Source organism: Girardinichthys multiradiatus, chromosome 1, assembly GCF_021462225.1.
Source record: "Girardinichthys multiradiatus isolate DD_20200921_A chromosome 1, DD_fGirMul_XY1, whole genome shotgun sequence".
Lineage (NCBI taxonomy): Eukaryota > Metazoa > Chordata > Actinopteri > Cyprinodontiformes > Goodeidae > Girardinichthys > Girardinichthys multiradiatus.
The window spans coordinates 40028971-40049754 of record NC_061794.1 but is presented as its reverse complement, the minus strand read 5'-3'; the positions used below and the strand labels follow the sequence as shown (position 1 = coordinate 40049754).

Genomic DNA, 20784 nt, shown 5'->3' with positions numbered 1-20784 from the left:
CTTATTTTGGGGCTTGGCCACGCCCACATACTTTCATGTAGCAAAAAGCTTTTACTCCCCAATGCCTTAAGACTATACTCATTGATTTTGAGGTCTCTAAGTTGAAATCTGTAGGAGTTTGCTCAGATTCGACATGTGTAAACAAGAGAAAATAGCGTCTTTGATCCAAAATGGCGACTTCCTGTGGGGTTTGGACAATCGGTCCAAGAGACTTTTTTGTAGGTCCCAAGAAGTTACATATGTGTACCGAATTTCATAAACCTTGGACAAAGCATGCCTTGGCGCTGGTTGTTTTAGTGCTTCTAGAGGGCGCTGTAGAGCAATTAGGCCATGCCCACCAATTATTTCACTGGATATCTTTAGGGGGCTGGACCAGTATCAGTATATTTGGTGGTGATTGGCTGAAAAATGTGGAAATCAGAGGCAAACATAAGGCCATGGCGTGACGTCTCACTTTGCCACGCTGCCACGGCCACACCTTCCCACGTAAAGTCTCTGTGTTCCAAACCAACTTAGACCACCTTATCTCTCACTGGAGACAGTTTCATGTTGACTAGGTGAAATATGGACACAGTAAAACATGACACTTCCTGTTCTCAGGGGGGCGGGGCTTAGATGATGTCAGGATTTGACCATTGAATATTGTTCAGGGCCAAATGTGGATCAATACCAGAAGGTTTTGTGTCTCTGTGACTTTCCTTGTAAGAGCTATAAAATGTATATTTTTTTGATGACTCTTCAAACTTTGAGGCCTGGCTCCGCCACTTCAACATGCTCAAAAACTCACATTTTGATAACTTTAGATCCCACATCCCTTCTGAGCAAACTGACCAACTGACCATTTCAAGCCGATCGATCAAAATCCGTAGAAGGAGTTTGATCAAATATGGAGGCTATAAACGGCAAAAATAGGATTAAAATTGAAACTTCAATACAAGATGGCCGACTTCCTGTTTGGTGTAGGATGTGGTAGGTCTCAGGGAGAATTTCATAACTGTACGACAAAGTAAGGTCAATGTGGAGGCTTTTTTGAAAATTTCGGGGGGCGCTGTTGAGCCATTTTCATTGCGACTTTCGCGAAACCCTTAAAATGTATAATTTTTCACCAGGCCGGATGTGTGTGCAAAATTTGGTAAGAATTTGTATATGTTTAGGTCTCCAAAATGGCACTTCTTTTCGGCTGAGAAAAATAATAATAAACACGATGTTTACAATAGGCCTACGCAGCGCTTAGCTGCTCGGCCTAATTAGCACTGTCACAAAATTAACTGAAACATAAAGTGTTAGTGAAATAGTAATAAACTTTTTCAAATTTGTTCTTAGAAGCAACTCTTTTGTCTGACAACTACGGCTAAGAACTGCTGTTCCTTGACAATGACTGCCTCAGAGCCAAGAGCTAAGAAGGCTGATGAGCTTGACTTTAGCTATAAAGCAGATGCTAAAGTAGCAAGACGCAAACTTACTGCCAGAGATGTCCACGCAAAGCTAAATTTTTATGACTGCATATGCGTTGTCACGTAATGAACTGTTTGGCGACCTGTCTCCACACCAAACTGTTATAAATGTGAAACACTGCTCCGAGCAACCATTTGTGAGTATGCGCCATGTCACTGCCACTCTCCACACCACACCACAGGTGTATTCCCCTGCTTTGTCCCCAGTCTGGTTTAATGGTCTTATTTACCACCTTCTTTTCTGTTTGTTTTTCCAAAGCTGCAAGGCAAATTAGCTCTGCCTCCTCGACCGATGACACCATGGCAGACAATGTAGGAAATGTAGCACTTTGTCACCAGACATTTATGAAATTGGATAGTCTAGACTATGAAACCTCAAACATCGGCGGACAGTGTACATGAAGTCTGTGCGAGGTCCATGCTGCTCACAGTTCGCCCGACTGTGTTCTGCTCTTTACTGTCCACACAATTAATGAGAACATCTTCAGTTAAATTCTTACCAAAAATGTTAGGTATGATTTCTGACCAAAGTAGCTAATAACATAATTTACCTATTACCGAAAATGATTTTTTTTCAAACATGCTAGATTAAAATATGGATGTTTTTTGTCTTATATTTAATAATTCATTAATAATAATTATTATTAATACTTTTTTATAGTGCAGCTGAACTTTTACTATGAATTTTATGACCCCATAAACAAGGAATGTGAATGTAACAGTTTAACACCTGAGCTAAGAACAGAGTAAGTCTGAGAAGCAGACACAAGTGTTATTGAAAGACTTTAAATACTGCTCTCCTGCTGTTTATCTGTGTCTGTACAGGCACTGAGTCCGACAGCTGGTTGGCCTGATAAGTCTATGTGCGCAAAGTCCTGCAGCCTGCTTCTGAACTGAACAAACTAATTAAGCCTTACCATACCTGCAGGGAACACTGTGCCTCAGTTCACACTTAGTGTTGAGTGACTGTTAAAGAAGTAGGAACAAGTTGCTTATAGTTGGATGAGTTGGGTGTACTTGGGTTAACTGCTCAGACCGGACCCCTTTCAGAACTGGCTCAAGGCACAAGCGAACTTTGCAACATCTTAGAGTTCTGTGCTACCCTGTGGGACACATGCACAATTTAAATCACACAAGACAGGTTTATAAACATGCCAGTTGTACATACCAGGCAAAAAATGTAAATGTATATTAATAGGGTCACATTTTTTAGAATTGGTGCTAATTTAGCCTGAGCTGGGGTCACATTTCATGCTGTAAGTTTAAATACATCAGCAAATAATTCCCCTTTTTTCCAACAGTTGCTTGTAAACAAAACATTAGACTCTATCCATTCCCTCAGTCTAACTCAAACATGGCCTTAACAGGACATTTCTGAATACCAAATATTTTAATTGGTCTTCTGTTATATTCTAACTTTATTGGAGACAAAACTTTTGTTTCTGTTGCGCTTCACCTTTTTCTTCATCACTTTTTCCCACTAATTTTCCCATTAAAATGTTTTAATACAGTGCTTTCTGAACAGCAAGCTAGCACCGTGGGCCCTTTTGCTGCCACCAACCAATTCAAATGAGACAATGGATTCATAGGTGGGATAAAATACACACACACATAACATAAGCTAGTCTCCCTTTTCTCAGCAGCAAACAATGGATGCCTACTCAGCACATGGAAATGTCAACTCCTTATTGATTGCACATGCATAAAAGCAATTGAAAACTATTTCAGGGCACAACTGAATACGTTTTCTGCGCCACCCCGACCCCTTTTTGTTGCTGCCCAGGGCTTCTGCCCATATGACCTACAGCAAAACACCACTGGCAATGACCTTTTGTGGCTTATCCTTTGTTTTGTGTCAGTGACTGTCTGATGGACAACTATCAAGTCAGTAGCCTTTACAGAATTTTGGTTTGGCATTAAACCAACTAAAAACTAAACTAACTAACTAAAATAAACACTTCAAACATCTAACGTATGTGTAATCAATCTATAGAATATATTAGTCTCACTATTTGAAATTAATTACTGAAATAAATCAATTTTTCACATCGGTATCAGTGTGCACACAATTTGACTTCCACTTTGTTCTTAATGGATGCATTTGAAATATGAATATATATATATATAAGAAAGGAAAGAAAAATAAAAGTTTTTTTTGTAAATACGTGTATTATGTGTCTATTCTTTGTAAATATGTGCATTTTGTATATATATATATATATATATATATATATATATATATATATGAACATATTTTAATTTACTGAGGCACTTCTGTGTTGTAACCTACATGATGTAACCATTTTCACACAAGGAACGCAATGCACCTGCCTGCATCTACTCCAAATATGTCAGAGCAGATAAATCCAACATCGTTAATGAGGTTGTAAACCTGCCAAAGGCAGGCCGCCTCTGAGGTAGTTGTTGGCCAAAGTGCGCGCACACGCACATCTGCTACAAAGTGCGCCTGTGCCGCACGGGATGGCTGAACATTACACAGCCACTCCTGACAGAAGCAGGCACGTCCTGAAAGCTTTGAGTTTTGGATGTGTTGGGACGGCAGAAACACGGTCTTGTCTGGATTTCTGGCTCAAAATGCGCTGACAGTCTCTGCCCCTGACTGGCTGCTGTGCAGAAAAGAGCGGGCGGTCAGCTGTGTGCTGTGAATAATGCGTGGACATGCCGAGGACGTGTGCGGTTCCTCCGACTGGGAAACTTGCTCTTCGGTTGTTTTGATCTGAGACAAGATGCATCTGTTTCGAACTCATAATTACCAAGTGTTCCCTCATCGCTACTCAGTGGAGAAACCGACCATAAGGGGCATCAGCTGGGTATGTTCCCTTCATGATTACAGTGAAGAATTACCTGTATGTCGGGTTTTTTAAGTTGTGTAATGATAACCAAGATATATCCTTTATATTTTACACTGACTTGTATATAATACTGGTGAAGCTGATCAACCTCCAAAGGACATTAATCACGATTTTCTGGCAAAATCCAGTATTTTTATCACATGGTGCAAGAATTAAGCATTTTCTTCTTCTAATAATAAGGTGCACACAATGCAAAATATTTTTTTTAAATGTCTAAAATCTAAGTGCACTAATGCACGTTTCAGATTTTAGACATCTTAAACAAATATTTTGAATTGTGTGCACCTTATTATTTGCCTCAGTTGCTACAGAGGATTGGGATTCTTCCTTTCAAAATGTGTTTACCTGATGAAAAATTAGACTTTATTTTCGTTAATATTTTTCTATATTGACAAAAAAAAAAACATCAGCCTTTCTTCAATTGCATTGTTAATAATACATTGTAATATGTTTTACATGCTCAACTGGTCTCAATTGGACCTTACCTTTTGATTATTCTGAACAAGGCATGGGCCAGTATGAGATTTGTACGGTATGGTAACCTGAACTAAACATACCTTGGTACCATGTGGTACTTATACAAATATATTTGAAACAAATATGTATAACATGATCTATTTTTTTCATTCTTAATAGAAACACATCAAGCATTCATAATACTGCTATTGCAAAATAACATATTTATCATTATGCTTATATTATTAGTCAATAGCACTTATTATTTTGATTTTGATACGCAGACTGAAGCAAAATATGATCGCCCTCTATATTTAGTTGTAGTTTTCAAGTCTTTATTTTACAGAATATCAAACCTTTTTGCCTTTTTACTATTTTCCTCTTTACAGAGTAACACACGTATAACCAGCTAATATAACTCAGGTAGCCAGTTTACAGTCAGGTGCTTGACAAATATGCAGCTCATAACTTGCTAGCTGTAGTTTAAAAACAGTGCTATCTTAATAAGAGGGATTGGTGTTGCTCCTTTAATTCTCAGGCCATGACCGTCTGTGCTCTTAGTAACCAGAAATACTAACAGCTTTTAAGCAAAACAAAATGTCTGAGTTTTTTTTTTCAGCCAGCTGACAAGCAGTGTGCAGCAATATTTGTGGGAGGGGCAATGCTGCAATACTCTATGCTCCATACATTAGGAGAAAACTCCAGTTACTGCAGCACCTCCTCTGGCATCTCATTGACAGAACTTTAAATCATAGGAACGGTATCAGGAAATTTAGCACTTTAGAGGGGACTCTTTGAATCTGAGGAATGGCTCCAAGTAGACCAAAGCAGAAACTCTATTGTGTTTGCAGCCTCAGAGAGGGGACAAGGGAAGGCACACGGGTTTTCTTATTAAACTCAGGTTATTAATAGTGTATTGTTTATTGTTCACCTTCCCTGCAGCTCCCCCGCTAGGTTTACAGAGGGGGTGTAGAGAAGAATGTGCAAAGTGGAAGGCTTTGTTTCCAGGTCACAGGAAGACACAGAGCAGAGTTGAAAGCCTCCGCTTCTAAATTTACAAGAAGCTGAAGTAGAAACAACTGTAAATCTCTGGAGTTCAACAGCCCTGCAAAACATCAGTTTAAAAAAACACACAAAATCACAAATATATATATATATATATATATATATATATATATATATTTAACACATAATACATTTCCAAAAAGACAAGCCAATAAGTGTTACTTAACAAGGTGAAAATAGTTGAAAAACCTTGTCTAATTCTAAAAGACACTTATTTGAAATTTACCACACAATTATCTTTTCTACGAGCACATTGAATGAACTATACTGGCGGTAGAACAACTCCCTGAGGGGTTTAAAGTGGTAACTGTGTTGTGCATTTCAGTTTTATATTATTAAAGGATGCAGGAAAACATCTCTGTCTAGTTTACTTTTAGTTGTTTATGAATGAGCCAATTAGATATGAAGACCTAGAAATTAACAAATTGTCTTTATTTAAAGCAACAACAGACAATTGTAGTTCTTTAAATCCTGCTTTTAACTCAGAGAAAAATCAGAACAGCGTACCCTGTCACGTTTACGAGGGTTTTCTGTCTGTGTCTTCCTGCAGTCCTGGAAGGCAACTGGTTCCTCCACATTTTTGGTTTTGTTCTGATTTAAATTTTTTCACTCGAGTCATCACTGGAGAACATATGCACTGATTGAGGGTAATTACCAATTCCCCAAATTATATGGTTGGAAATTATATTTTAAATACATTTTTCAGTTTTCTTTAAGTTGCTCACCTGCCCAGACCCAGACTTTTATCTTAATGGAGAAGGTAAAATATTTTATTGTTCATGCGCTGATCATGTGATTCAGCTGCCTGCAATGCAGGCCAGACAAAACACGCCACAAAGTCTGGCTGCAAAAGAAATAGAGACACTGATGTTAATCAGTGACGTGAAGACCTTATCACAACTTCTGGATAAATGCCACCAGCCACTGTTTATGTCACTGTCAACTGTGCCATGTGATTAATTTTTCTATTCTTTCATTTTCTGGTTAATACTACTACACCCAGTGAGGAAAACATTTTGCTGCTACCCAGTATGTCAAACGTGTAAATAACATAAGAACAACCTCAAATTATCACAGCTGTCCATATGAGTATAATGCTCGAAAAAGAATAGGATTAAGTTTATACTTATTTAATCCTGCCTCTTTTTGGTTCTAGTTATTCAGTTCACAGATCAAAGTTTTGGGGTATAACACAATCATTTATTACACATATAGAAGTCTGCACTCACAATACACACAAAGACTAATGTATACCCTACTGGTTAAAAGTTTTAGATACACACTTTCTCACTTAATGGGTCTCTTTTTTTCATGACTATTTAAAATGAACATTCTCGCCAAAGGAAACAAAAACTCTGAATGAACGCACATGGAACGCTATAGTAAACAAAAGTGTGAAATAACCCTAAATATTTTTATATTTTAGATTCTTCTAAATAGCCACCCTTTGCTCTGATTACTGCTTTGCTCTCTTGGCGTTCTCTCCATGAGCTTCATGAGGTGGTCGCCTGAAATGGTTTTCCAAAGAGTCTTGAAAGAACTTCCCAGAGATTCATTGACAGACGACCAAAGGTTAATATTTCAGTCATCACAGCAAAGGGCGGCTACTTTAAGGAATCTAAAATATAAAACATATTTAAAGTTTTCATTTGCTGCATAATTGCATATGTGTTCATTTACAGTTTTGAGTGAGAATCAACATACAATGTCACTGGTCTTGAACATAAAGAAAACCATTAAATGAGAATGTGTGTCTAAAACCTTTGACTGGTATTGTACCTCACAATTATTAAAACATAATATCATTCAACGTACAAGTTATATGTCCTGTGATTAACACCTCTGTAAATCTGTGCACCTTATGAAAATAATAATAATAATAATTTCTATTTATTTGTAAATTAAAGTAACAAAAAGTAGTAATGGTAAAGATCCGGCAAGAAAAGTTTATCAATTTAGATTTAATGTAATTCTTAATTCATTACCCTTTCTATGTCAGAAAATAAATGGAGTCTAGTAAATATGTATCCAAAACCGTATACATAAATCAGTGGAGTTCAAGAAAATGTAACAAAATAGACTGTTTATAACTGTATGTGTGTTAATAAAATAAATAATTTAACACAGACCCCTGTGGAACACCACAAACAATGTGATATGAGGGATTCAAGGGACATTTTGCAAGATGTCAGGCTAATTCAATGATGCTTAAAATGTGATTTGAGAAGTCTATAAAACTGGATTTATTGAAAACAATTACCGTGGGAACACAGATACACATCCAGCAGTAATAACAAGATAGTTATAAAAACATAAAAACCAGGCAACAAGAAGGAAGTCCCAGCAAGATCAGAGTACAGCTATAATCCTGCTAAGTATATATACATGGTAGCAGATATAAGCTTTAAGAGAGTGTGAAAAATAAATTATTGTCCAGAGAAACATATGCAACTGATCATCAAATGCTGTTGTTAAAAAAAAGAATTGTCGGTAGTTGAAGGAGGAACATGTGAGGAAACAGCCTGTGCATATTCCTCTCTCCACCCACTGATTATACACACTTGACACCTACCCACTCTGTAATGGAGACAAATTGTCTCCATCATAGAGTCTCAGACAATGGTAACAGATTTAGATATGGTTTGTGTTGACCTTCATCTCTATGACAATAAAACTGTTATTAACCTTGTCTGAACACTCCAGGCTGATTTTATCTGTTTATTTGTTGCAGCAAGGTTATCATAAACAACTAGTCCAACTAGGTTGGGTAGAATGTTGCTGGTGCTCTGCTGAAATTCCGGTGTTTTATTTCAGAGGTTTGAAGTAGTCTGTAGATCAGAGGAAGTTAGAATAAAGCCCCTTTCTGTCTCTTCTAGACTCCACTGCCAGAAGCCCTGGTTCCAAAAGACACTATGAAGCAGGTGTGTATGCCAGACATTCTTTAGTACATCTCCTCCCTACAGCCACGAGTAATTTAATATTCCAGTGTGTGTTTTTAAACTCCTGCAAAACAGTGGGAGAGTCATGATTTCAGAAGAGATGAGTGATTTGAAAGTTAATCTATTTAAAAAATGAAGAGACTGACAAAACCAGTATGAATCATTTGAAAAACAAGCAGTATATAAAAATGTATTATTATTATTTAAAACCTGTCTTATTTTATCTGTACCAGCATTCGATCACAGGTTATCTACTGTCATGGCATAGGCCATGTTGAGATTCTTAGAGTAAATTAATCTTGAAGAATAATACCAAGGTTTTACTATATCATGATATAACATGATCAAACTGTATTTCTTCAAAACAGCCTGCTGACCAGCTTGTAGCCAACTGTAGTTTTTAAGAATTTTGTGTTTGTAAGACTTTTGTAAATCTTATAAAAGTACCACTTTTATAAGATTTATAAGATTTGTGGGTGGCTCTTTTAGTTTCCACATTATTATGCTACTTTCCCAAGCAGAAACAATCACAAACAGACAGATCTTTCTTTCCTGAGAGAAAAAATGCAGAATCCTTCTTTTAGTCAGCTGATATGCAGTGCACAGCAACAGGTGGGGGAAGGGCAGCACTGCATTACTGCTTATGCCATATATTCGGTAAAAGTTTCAGTAATGCCAGTATAAATCCAGAAATATTTCCAAACTTTTTTCTTTCATGTGTATTCCTCATAAACAAGGGAAAATGTAGGAACCTTCTTTCAGTCTGTTGAAAAGGACTGAACAGAATCACAGGAAGAAAAATTTGGGGTTTTGAACATATGTTTTTTAAAACCTTGTTATACCTTAATACCATTTACTGATCTGGTGTTACTTAAATATTCAGGCTAAACACCTCCCAAACTTCAAAAGTATGAATCATATCCTTATTATTCTTTGCATGATCTCACACTGACAGCACTTGGCATTGCCTTTGAAGTCCTCTGTCTCTACTGACCCCTAGTTACATGTAGACTTGCAGTGCATGCATCCTGAAAAACTGCTGAACGTGTTCTTTTGTTGTTGCAATATCCTGCACTACTACCCAAGCAAGTCTTAAAAAAACACATTCCTAGACGGGCAGCCATAACGAGTCTAAAGAGCACTTTAAAAGCCCATGGTTAACTAATCATCCCCAGCTTTCTGAGTCTCTACTTGATCCAGTCCAGACTCCTTGAGCTGCTTTATCTCAGCTTCTTCAATGCTATATCAGGGAGAAATCTTTTAAAAGCACTGATAGCTCAGTTCAACATAGAAAGTGAGTTGTGGTTAGATTCAGTGGCCCCTGTTTGACTGGAGAGATCAAATACATCTTTCATCTCTACGAAAATCAATAGAAATATTTTCCTGTTTTAGAAATAAACACTATGATGACAGAGGAGCTGCCAGCAGGAGGCCAATCTTGCTTGTAGCATGTAGCATGTAGCGACAGCGGACAGTCACTGGTGTTGACTTTGAAGCAATCCCTCATACTGAGCATGCATGTAGCGACAGTGGAGAGGAAAAACTCCTTTTTAACAGGAAGAAACCTCCAGCAGAACCAGGCTCAGTATGAGCGGCCATCTGCCATGACCGACTCGGGGTTTGAGAGAACAGAGCAGAGACACAAAGAGAACAAAGAAACACTGATCCAGGAGTACTTTATATGGGAAGGAAAAGTAAATGTTAATGGATGTACAGTGGTTGGACAATGAAACTGAAACACCTTGTTTTAGACCACAATAATTTATTAGTATGGTGTAGGGCCTCCTTTTGCGGCCAATACAGCATCAATTCATCTTGGGAATGACATATACAAGTCCTGCACAGTGGTCAGAGGGATTTTAAGCCATTCTTCTTGCAGGATAGTGGCCAGGTCACCACGTGATATTGGTGGAGGAAAACGTTTCCTGGCTCGCTCCTCCAAAACACCCCAAAGTGGTTGAATAATATTTAGATCTGGTGACTGTGCAGGCCATGGGAGATGTTCAACTTCACTTTCATGTTCATCAAACCAATCTTTCACCAGTCTTGCTGTGTGTATTGGTGCATTGTCATCCTGATACACGGCACCGCCTTCAGGATACAATGTTTGAACCATTGAATGCACATAGTCCTCAAGAATGGTTCAGTAGTCCTTGGCAGTGACGCGCCCATCTAGCACAAGTATTGGGCCAGGGGAATGCCATGATATGGCAGCCCAAACCATCACTGTTCCACCCCAATGCTTCACTCTGGGCATGCAACAGTCTGGGTGATACGCTTCTTTGGGGCTTCTCCACACCGTAACTCTCCCGGATGTGGAGAAAACAGTAAAGGTGGACTCATCAGAGAACAATACATGTTTCACATTGTCCACAGCCCAAGATTTGCGCTCCTTGCACCATTGAAACCGACGTTTGGCATTGGCATGAGTGACCAAAGGTTTGGCTATAGCAGCCCAGCCGTGTATGTTGACCCTGTGGAGCTCCCGACGGACAGTTCTGGTGGAAACAGGAGAGTTGAGGTGCACATTTAATTCTGCCGTGATTTGGGCAGCCGTGGTTTTATGTTTTTTGGATACAATCCGGGTTAGCGCCCGAACATCCCTTTCAGACAGCTTCCTCTTGCATCCACAGTTAATACTGTTGGATGTGGTTCGTCCTTCTTGATGGTATGTTGACATTACCCTGGATACCGTGGCTCTTGATACATCACAAAGACTTGCTGTCTTGGTCACAGATGCGCCAGCAAGACGTGCACCAACAATTTGTCCTCTTTTGAACTCTGGTATGTCACCCATAATGTTGTGTGCATTTCAATATTTTGAGCAAAACTGTGCTCTTACCCAGCTAATTGAACCTTCACACTCTGCTCTTACTGGTGCAATGTGCAATCAATGAAGACTGGCTACCAGTCTGGTCCAATTTAGCCATGAAACCTCCCACACTAAAATGACAGGTGTTTCAGTTTCATTGTCCAACTCCTGTAGCTCCTTTAGTTGTTTCATCTAAAAAGAAAGAACAGATCAACTCTGAGCCAGTTTTCAAGGTTAGAGTCTGAAAGAGAGCACATATAATTAGTTACAGTAAAAGCTCAGTCAATTGCTATATCTAGGAGAGAGAAAGGGTTAAACACTGAAAGACAGGGCCATGTGTATCATCGGTAGAGGGTGAGCATTAAGTTGTTGCCAGCAGAAGCTTGGACGATGCCCCTCTCCAGAAAGGTGTCACAGGTAGACACAGAGTAGCGCAAAGGGTGACATTTGTGGTGTATAACAAGATCAATGTGCTTCCTTCAGAAGAGCTGTCCTGTATTTTTCTCACAAAGAGAGAGGTGCCAAAATCAGTCCATGGAGCTGTGTTATGCTGCTTGTCAGCTCACGCGGTGTTCTGCTTGTGCTCCTTCTCACCCAGCACATCCCACTAAGTTCACAGAGAGAGAAAGGTTAACGTTAATCTTTTCACCCAGCAACACTAAAGCATGAAATTATACCACGACTGATTTTTTTACTCTTTAAAGTGTTTCACCAGATCAAATGTGAGCTGTTGAAGACAGGAATAAACAGATAACACAGATGTGAAGTACAGAAGGTATTACAATACTCTGACTTGTACTCAAGCATCCACTCTGCCACCTGCAGAACAGCTGTTCCGGTGCTTGCCGTTCAAAACCTGACTGTTCTATTATAGTAACATACTGTAGATAAAGAACATATAGATTAAAAGGTTTAGGTGCATTGCAGTATGAAGTTGAGAATTGTTCTTTAAACACTTCTACAGCTTTATCCCTGAACTGTCTGCTGTGTGCCTTTGTTAACCAATGTTCTCTAACAAACGTATGAGGCCTCCACAAAAGATCTGCATTTATAATGAGATTGAATTGGGTACAAATGGACACTATGAAATATTTACATAACTTCTGAAGGGACGTTTTACTGGATTTTATTTAAGGGTATCATAGTAGAGCCTCTAACAAGGTTTCTTCCAGGATTGCCCTGTATTTAGATTCATCTATCTTTCTGTCACCTCTGAAGAGCTTCCCTGTCGCTCCTGTAAGTTTTCCAACAGCATGATGCTGCCTCCACCCTGTGGGAGTAGTGTGTTCAGTGTTAGATGTTAATCAGAGTAAATGGGGCTGATTACATGCTACACTTTTGACATATGTGTTTGTCAAAAATATACAATTGTATGAATCATTTCGATGATTTGTGTCTGTGTTGCTCTGCGATGGACTGGCGACCTGTCCAGAGTGTACCCCGCCTCCTGCCCGTAGACTGCTGGAGATAGTCACCAGATTCCCTGTGACCCAGTATGGAAGAAGCGGTAGAAAATGAAATGAATGAAAAATATACAATTCTATGAATCATTTTGACAACTTCCCTTCTGCATATATTCCCAATAAACTACATTAAAGTTTGTGGTTCTAATGTGAGAAAGGGACAAATGTAAATACTATTGCAATGGATTGTACCTTGGTCCTTTAAATGCAGAGTTTCAAATATCCAGAAACATTAGTTTATACAATGGTCTAAAATTCATAAGTTTTAAACCTTGGAAACTTGTAGATAGGTCGTATATTTGAGCTGCTGCTACACACAGACTGATGTAGTTTATTTAAATGCACTTTGTTTTACACAACGTTTAAAGGAGCAGCCTGTGAAATTTATGGTTGCTGAACTCACTTAGAACAATTACCAGTAGGGTTATAGTTGTATATAATATGATTAGATTGCCAGTGTGTAAACTGAAAGGCATCAAAACACCAACAGCAGAGTGAGTTACAAAAACGTTGTATAAACTGAAAAATAGTTCCACCATCTGCATGTTTACATGATTGTCAGGTTTAGAAGTTAGGGGGTAGGCTTCTCTTTGACTTACAGCTTTGGATGTGATTTGTTTTAAGAACTTGCGTAGGTAATGGAAAGTCACCTCCTAAAGGACATAAGTTTTGGAGCTGACATGCCTGAGAATGTGACTTTGGGAGTCTCAAGGGGAAAATGGGCCCCTGGGAATACTGGTGACCTCCAGACAGCCTTACTCCTGGGAGATTTCGCAGGCGCCTCAACTCACATTGGCTCCCCCCATTTTGGGTCTGAGGCCCATAGTGCTGTGAAAGAAATATTTGTCCCATAATGATTTCTTTCAGGGTTTTTTTTTTGTCAATGTTAAATGATTCACGTCATCAACACATTTTAATATCAGACAAAGCTAACCAGAATAAATATAAAATGCAGTTGTCAAATAAGGATTTTGTTTATTAACAGGAAAAATCCTACCAGACCCTGCGTGAAAAAGTAACAGCCCCGCTTGTCAAATTATGAATTAGGCATTCAGTTAAGTTCAAGTTCACTTTTCACCCCAAGCCTGATTCCTGCTATAGCTGTGGAGTACACCACAGTGTGCAATACATCATGTCCTGATCTGAAGACGTTCAGGAACAGATGAGAAACAGACATTGACATTTATCAGCCTGGAAATCGTTACTAGGCCTTTTGTAAGGCTTTAGGACTCCAGCAAACAACCATGCGCCATTATCCACAAATGAAGAAACCATGGAACTGTGGAAAACCTTACCAGGTGTGGCCAGCTTTCCAAAATCACACCAAGAGCGCACCAATGACTCATCCAGGAGATCACAAAGGTCCTTTACATTAAGGTATATTAGTGAAGGTCAGTGTTTTATCAGTAAGAAAGAGGCTGGGTAAAACACAACTGAGCAAAGGCCTGCCTTATATTTGCCCAAAACAGATCCTAACAATCCCATAGGCTTTTGGAAAATGTTTTGTGGACTGACTAAAGAAAAATGAAAAAATTTGTAAGGTGTGTGTACTATTACAGCTGACACAAAACAAATAAAAATAATTCAGAAAAAGAACCTCATATTGACAGTTTCTCTCGCTAAGTATTCATAGTTGTTGATTTTAATTAATAGCCCCATGTGAATAACAAGCATGATGAATGGGTGGTACTCATCTTCATGTCATCTGGGCATAGGGTCAGCAGGGAAAGTAAAGATCACTGGGTGTTTTTGCATCCTAAGGGGGCGGCAGAGGAGGTCAAAGGGTTCAGGAAGATTCTGTCCCTTGTTTTTTTTAAACTCTAATTAACGTTAAAAAATAAATAAATAAAACAGCTCACAGTCAATGTTGAGCTTTGTGTCAATCTCAAGACCACCACCTTGGGCAAACAACAGACCCTTAAGGAAAATCCAAAGCGCAAGAATGCAAGCATCTGAGCCACTCGTGTAATCACAAGACGTGCAGGAGGTTTCTGAGGGGGAACAAGACAGGGAGGAGCTAAGGTTCCATGACAATCGGTCATAAAATGTAGGTCATGCATTGAACTTGAAACATCCTGAATTGCTGAGTGTTACAAAGCCATAAACCAAGCCCTTTTTTATTATATAAGCTTTTCTTTTGCATGAGTGGCTGGCAGGCTTCGGTCCCCAATGTGTAGTCGTTTTGTCTTTTCAAACCAGAGCTCATTGAGTTGCATGTGGACACTTGAGTTAATCACATTGCGATGACCTAAATCTGTCCATTTGTGAGGACGTTTGAGAACAAATATCAAGTTCAGATATTTAGATTAAACCAGAAAACTGACCTGGTTTGCTATAAGGTAGGTTCAGGTGGAATTAGTATTGAACAGACGGAATTACAGTGTGAGTAAGTAACTATTGTAAGCCCTCTGAAGTGATGAAACCCCACCTCTGTGCTTCTGCTTCAGACTTTTAATGGAAAGTTTTGGTTAAGAGAAAAACCATTGAGGGTGTTGAGAAGGAAAAAGTTTGTTTTTCCTGTGTACCAGCCACAGAACGAGCTGCACAGGCTGAGAACTCAGTGGGGTGTGGGAGAGTTTCACAGAGCCATTTTTAACACATTCTCACCCTCATGCAACCCACACTCACACACACTAAGTCACACTTCAACACCTACAGAAATCTCCACTCACGATGTTGATGTACACACCATAACACATGATTTAACACACTGGGGTTGGGTAAAAGTGTGTGTGGAGGGGGGAATTACTGTGATCAAATTTGTGTCCCTCCTTTCAATTGTAAACTAACAATTGTCAAAGCATTTTCTGAAGTGTTTGCCAAAATCACAGAAGTTGGCTGTTTCATTAAAAAAGATTGCTTTTTGTTACAATTCCTCCCTTATGCATCTTTATATAAATGACCTAACCGCTCTAATACAGTGCCTTGCAAAAGTCTTTACACCCCTTCAGCTTTTAACCCACTAGACCCATGGTAAATCTGAAGATCCACAGCTCTGATGACAGAATCTGTTGGCATGACAACTATTAGTCACGCACTCTACAAATCTAGAAGAGCAGCATGAAGCAAGCCATCACTGAAAGAAAGCCATAAGAATTCAAGTTTAAAGTTTGTGACAAAGGATGTAATGGATGCAGTAAATGTGGAACAACGTTCTCTGATCAGAGGAGTCTACGTGAGACAGAAAACTAACACAGCACATCACCCTGAACACACTATTACCACAGTGAAACATGGTAGTGGTAGTATAATGCTGCCACTACTTGGGTTGCTTTTCACCAGCAGGGACAGGGAAACTGAGCAGACTTGACAGGAAGATGGATAGTGCTAAATAAGGACAATCCTGGAAGACTAGATTAGAGGTTTACTTTCCAACAGGACAATGACCGTGAACACACACCCACTGCTACAATGCAATGGTATAGACTAGTGGCGGATGCTGGTCTTTCAAGGAGGGGAAGCTCAATTTCAAGATCGCTGATTCGCTCATTTCGCTGTCAATCAAAAAGGGATTCAGCCTCAGACAGATGATCCAATCATCATGCAGAAGCTGAGCGTCCGGGCCAGCCGAGGCCAGCCCACTGCCCCATAGACCCCCAGAGACGCTGAGCGTCCAATGGACGGGACAAAGCCCAGCATTTTTGCTTCGCTATTAAACTCACTGTTTAAAGCACTGTGAAGCTGCGGGAATGAGTGAGAGGAAAGCCGCGTCGTTACCAGTGATAAGAAGCTGATTCTGAACAAAATTTGAGTGTGTTGTAGCGCATATTTAGTCAATGACATGTACACACAACAGTATCTATTTGATCACTTATTTTTGGACATTTTAGGGGAAGCTGAGCTTCCCTTGCAGTCTTAGAGCAATCGCCACTGGTATGTGCACATAAATAAATCCAAATATAAATTAAAATTGTTGTTCACAGAAGTTCCCCATCCTATCTGGTCGAGGCTAAGCTATTTTGTAAAAGAGGAATTGGCAAAAATGTGACTCTGGTTGTACGAAGCTGGTACAGACATAAGACTTGCAACTGTTATTGCAATGATAGGTGGTTCTACAAAGTATATACTCAGAGGAGCTGACCATGGGTTATACCACACCTTTGAGACTTTTAATGCTTGTAAAAAATGTTGTAAACTATGAATTATGTTCCTTCCAATTCACAGTTATGCATTACTTTGTTTTGCTCTATCACAAAAAAAATCCATTAAAATTCTTTAAAATTTTGCCATGTTCCACATGTGTGAATACTTTTGCAAGCCTCAAGTAAAAACCATTTAACTATATTTCCTTAATTTCTATTTAGTTTCTTTCAGATCGCATTGTGAAGGCCGCAAAATCGGTGTACAGTGTTATGATTGAAAAGAACCCTGGCTTGATCCGAGACAGGAAACATCACCTGAAAACACACAGGTACTTAGACTCACAATGTTATTCCCCTCAGCTTGAAACTTGACTGCAAGTTACATGCAATTTAATGTGGACCATTTCCCCTACAGGCAATGTTGCTCAGGGAAGGAGTTAGTTGACTGGCTGATGAAACAGAGCGAATGTCTTCAGTCAAGAAGTCAGGCTGTGGGAATGTGGCAGGTCTTGGTGGATGAGGGAATCCTTGTTCATGGTGAGGACTACATAAATGAAATTTTAAATCCAACTCCAATTTTAATTAATCCCCAACTTTTACTTGTATTGTTAAAAATGCTAAAACATTTCATAAACATGTTACACTGCCTTGTAGAAATATTTATACCCCTTGAACTTCTCCACATCTTGATACCTCTAAATAAAATATGTTGCATTTAATGGCCTTTAGAGGTCAACAAATTAGTTAACAGAGTCCAGGTGTGTGTAATTTAATTTCAGTATAAATACAGCTATTCTGTGAAGGCTTCAGGGGTTTATTGTGTAAGATTAGTGAACAAATAGCATCATAGACCAAAGAACACAGCAGACAGAACAAGGATGAAGTTGTAGAGAAGTGTAAATCTTGGTTAGTATTTAGAACAGTATCCTAAGCACTGAACATCTCTTTAGGCACTGTTAAAAAACAATTGTATGAAAATGGAGAATATGTCAGAACTGGAAACCTACCAAGCCATCCACCTAAACTGGCAGACAGAGCAAGGAGAGCATGACAACTCTTAGTCATGCATGAGAAGAAAGACATAACTATTCCAACTTTTTTGGCCTACATGCAAAATGTTGTGGAAAACTAACTCTGCAATCATAAACTCACAATTCTCTCTGGGAAACATAGTGGTGGCAGCATCATGCTGTGGGATGCTTTTCTTCAGCAAGGACAGAGAAGCAGATCAGTGTTGGTGGGAAGATGGATTGAGTCAAATCCAGGGCAATTCTGGAAGAAAACCTGTTGGAGGCTGCAAAAGACTTAAGACTGGATTGAAGATTCTCCAAAAGGACAAAACCCCTAAATATCCAGCGGGAGCTGTAATACAATTGTTAGATAAAAAGTAATATACATGTAAATATGACCCAATCAAAATCCAGAACTAAATCCATCCAAAAATATGTGGCAATACTTGGAAATTATTGTTTAAACAGACCTTCTAATCTGACTGAGTTTGTGCTATTTGGCAAAAAAAAAAAGAAAATATAGATGTGGAAAACTGGTAAAGAGGCATGCTTCAAAAGAGCTACATTTAGTCAAAATGTTTTTACAATATATTTACTTAGGGGGACTTAATACAAAGGGTCACTATATTTTGCAGATTACCTGTAAAAAACAATAGTATAAATAATTTTTCGCAGGCAACAAAATGTCAAAAATTGTGTCCAACAGCTAAACTGAAGGCACATTATGGTAATATTCATGATTTTCTTGGGGCCTTTGGGCAATGGAATATTTAGTGTATTTGATATTTTTTTAATGATCTCTACAGCAGTAGCCTGCTCAGAAATTTCCCAGAAGGGCTTGAATAGCTTGAAATTTAGCAACCTTGACTATTGAGGCATCTGATTTACGATGTTTTCTCATGAGTCAAGAGTTCTCTTACCGTTCATGCTTCTTCGATGATGCTCTGTTATCCTGATGGAGACCACTCCAATCAGGACGGAAGTGCTTCATCATGAACTAAGGAGAACTTAGAAAGAATTTGCACTTATTTCCATGCATCTGGGTTTTTACGAAGCTCTTACCTGGAAACAAACCTTGCCTAAAGGTCAAAACTTCTGAGGGGGAAATATTTTTGTATGTAAAGTGAATAACATTTTTAAATCTTTTGGGGTTCTGATTTCTTTTTTTGTGTTGTGTTTCCAGTAAAACAAGATTTGAACTTCCTTGACAAGGATACACAGTTCTACCGTTTCCAGGACCCAGAGTTTGGCTTGAACCATGTCTCCAACGAGAAGGACTTGGAGGATGAGCTGCATGAAGCCCTGTCCCTGCTGTCTCAGCTGGGTCCAGATGCTCTGCTCACCATGATTCTACGCAAATGGTCAGCATGTAAAGCTGCTATAGGATTTCTTGTGTGTATATGTCAATAGATCTGTATCTTTGAATAAATGTCTGTATTTGAGGTTTCTGCACCAGTCCTAAAACTAGAATACTTAGATGCTCACTGATTATTTTTCGGTTGTGCAGTCCCAGTCAGAGGAGCGCTGAGGATATTGAGGTCATCTATGAGGAATTGCTCCATGTGAAGGCTGCTGCTCATCTCTCTTCTTCAGTCAGTCACTGTGTTTTCTTCTAGCATCAATAAATCTCTTATGCTTAGACTTTTATATGATTAATAATCAATTATTTTCTGTGGTCTGTCTGTAGGTGCGAAAGGAGCTGGCCGCAGTGCTGGTGTTTGAATCCCACGTTAAGTCAGGAACAGTCTGTAAGTGATTCTTTACTGAGTTTATCACCCATACAGATTCTTAGCAATTACACAGAGAAGCTGGATAATTAATGCCTGCTGAATTATGTGGAATTATATGTCTGCACTTCTTTTCAGATTTGCAAACTAAATCAGCAAACGTAGAGCTATATTGACATGTATTTTGTTCATAATGGTTATGCAAGTGTTATTCAAGGCTTTTATGATTTTATGATTTTATATTATTTTAATCATTCTTTTACCAGGGCAAAATGATGGTACGACATACAACTTCACGGATTTTTCAAAAATAAGAACTGGGTACATCCAAATCAATGAATTTAGGTGTTTCAATCTCTACCATGCCCACAGGTGTATATGATCAAGCACCTGGGCCTGCAGATTGTTTCAACAAACATTTGTGAAAGGGTGAATTTGAGTCCTCACCTCAGCCGGAATGAATTAGAATAGGGACTGTGAGCCAGGCCTTCTCGCCCAACATCAATGTCTGAACTCAGAAATGCACTTCTGCAAGAATAATCAAACTGTCCTGCAAACACACACCTAAACCTTGTGGAAAGCCTTTCCAAAAGAGTTGAAGCTGTTAAGGCTGTATCTTAAGGCCTATGGATTATGAATGAGATGTCATTCATGTTCATGTGTGTGTAAAGCCAGACAAGCAAATACAGTAATATTGGTTTAAATATCCCTTAATAAATGGGGGACCGTTGATGGTGGTCAGAAGGCTCGATGGTGCCGATTGTATGGCTGCCTCACTTCTTTCAGTCTGCCCCACACAGCTGTGGCTACAATGTAGCTTACCACAGTCAGTGTGTGAATGTGTATATGAATGGGTGCATGACTGATTGTAGTGTAAAGTGCTTTGGGGTCTTCGGACTTGAT

At 39.0% G+C, this 20784-nt stretch overlaps 1 protein-coding gene across 5 annotated transcripts in view; it reads left to right on the top strand.

The window, feature by feature from the left end:
* The window catches only part of rapgef3 (Rap guanine nucleotide exchange factor (GEF) 3), a 54499-nt gene that overhangs the window by 11357 nt on the left and 22358 nt on the right, over window positions 1-20784 (top strand). The window contains exons 1-7 of one of the 5 annotated variants that reach the window (XM_047362555.1): window positions 3938-4285; window positions 8725-8769; window positions 17367-17473; window positions 17560-17681; window positions 19338-19515; window positions 19662-19746; window positions 19842-19902. In XM_047362555.1, coding sequence (XP_047218511.1) covers window positions 4202-4285; window positions 8725-8769; window positions 17367-17473; window positions 17560-17681; window positions 19338-19515; window positions 19662-19746; window positions 19842-19902 — 682 coding nt within the window. In that variant the 5' untranslated portion in view covers window positions 3938-4201. Of the gene's footprint in view, window positions 1-3937; window positions 4286-8724; window positions 8770-17366; window positions 17474-17559; window positions 17682-19337; window positions 19516-19661; window positions 19747-19841; window positions 19903-20784 lie in introns of those variants that run through there. The other 4 variants (XM_047362562.1, XM_047362568.1, XM_047362573.1 and 1 more) reach the window with 4 other exon arrangements.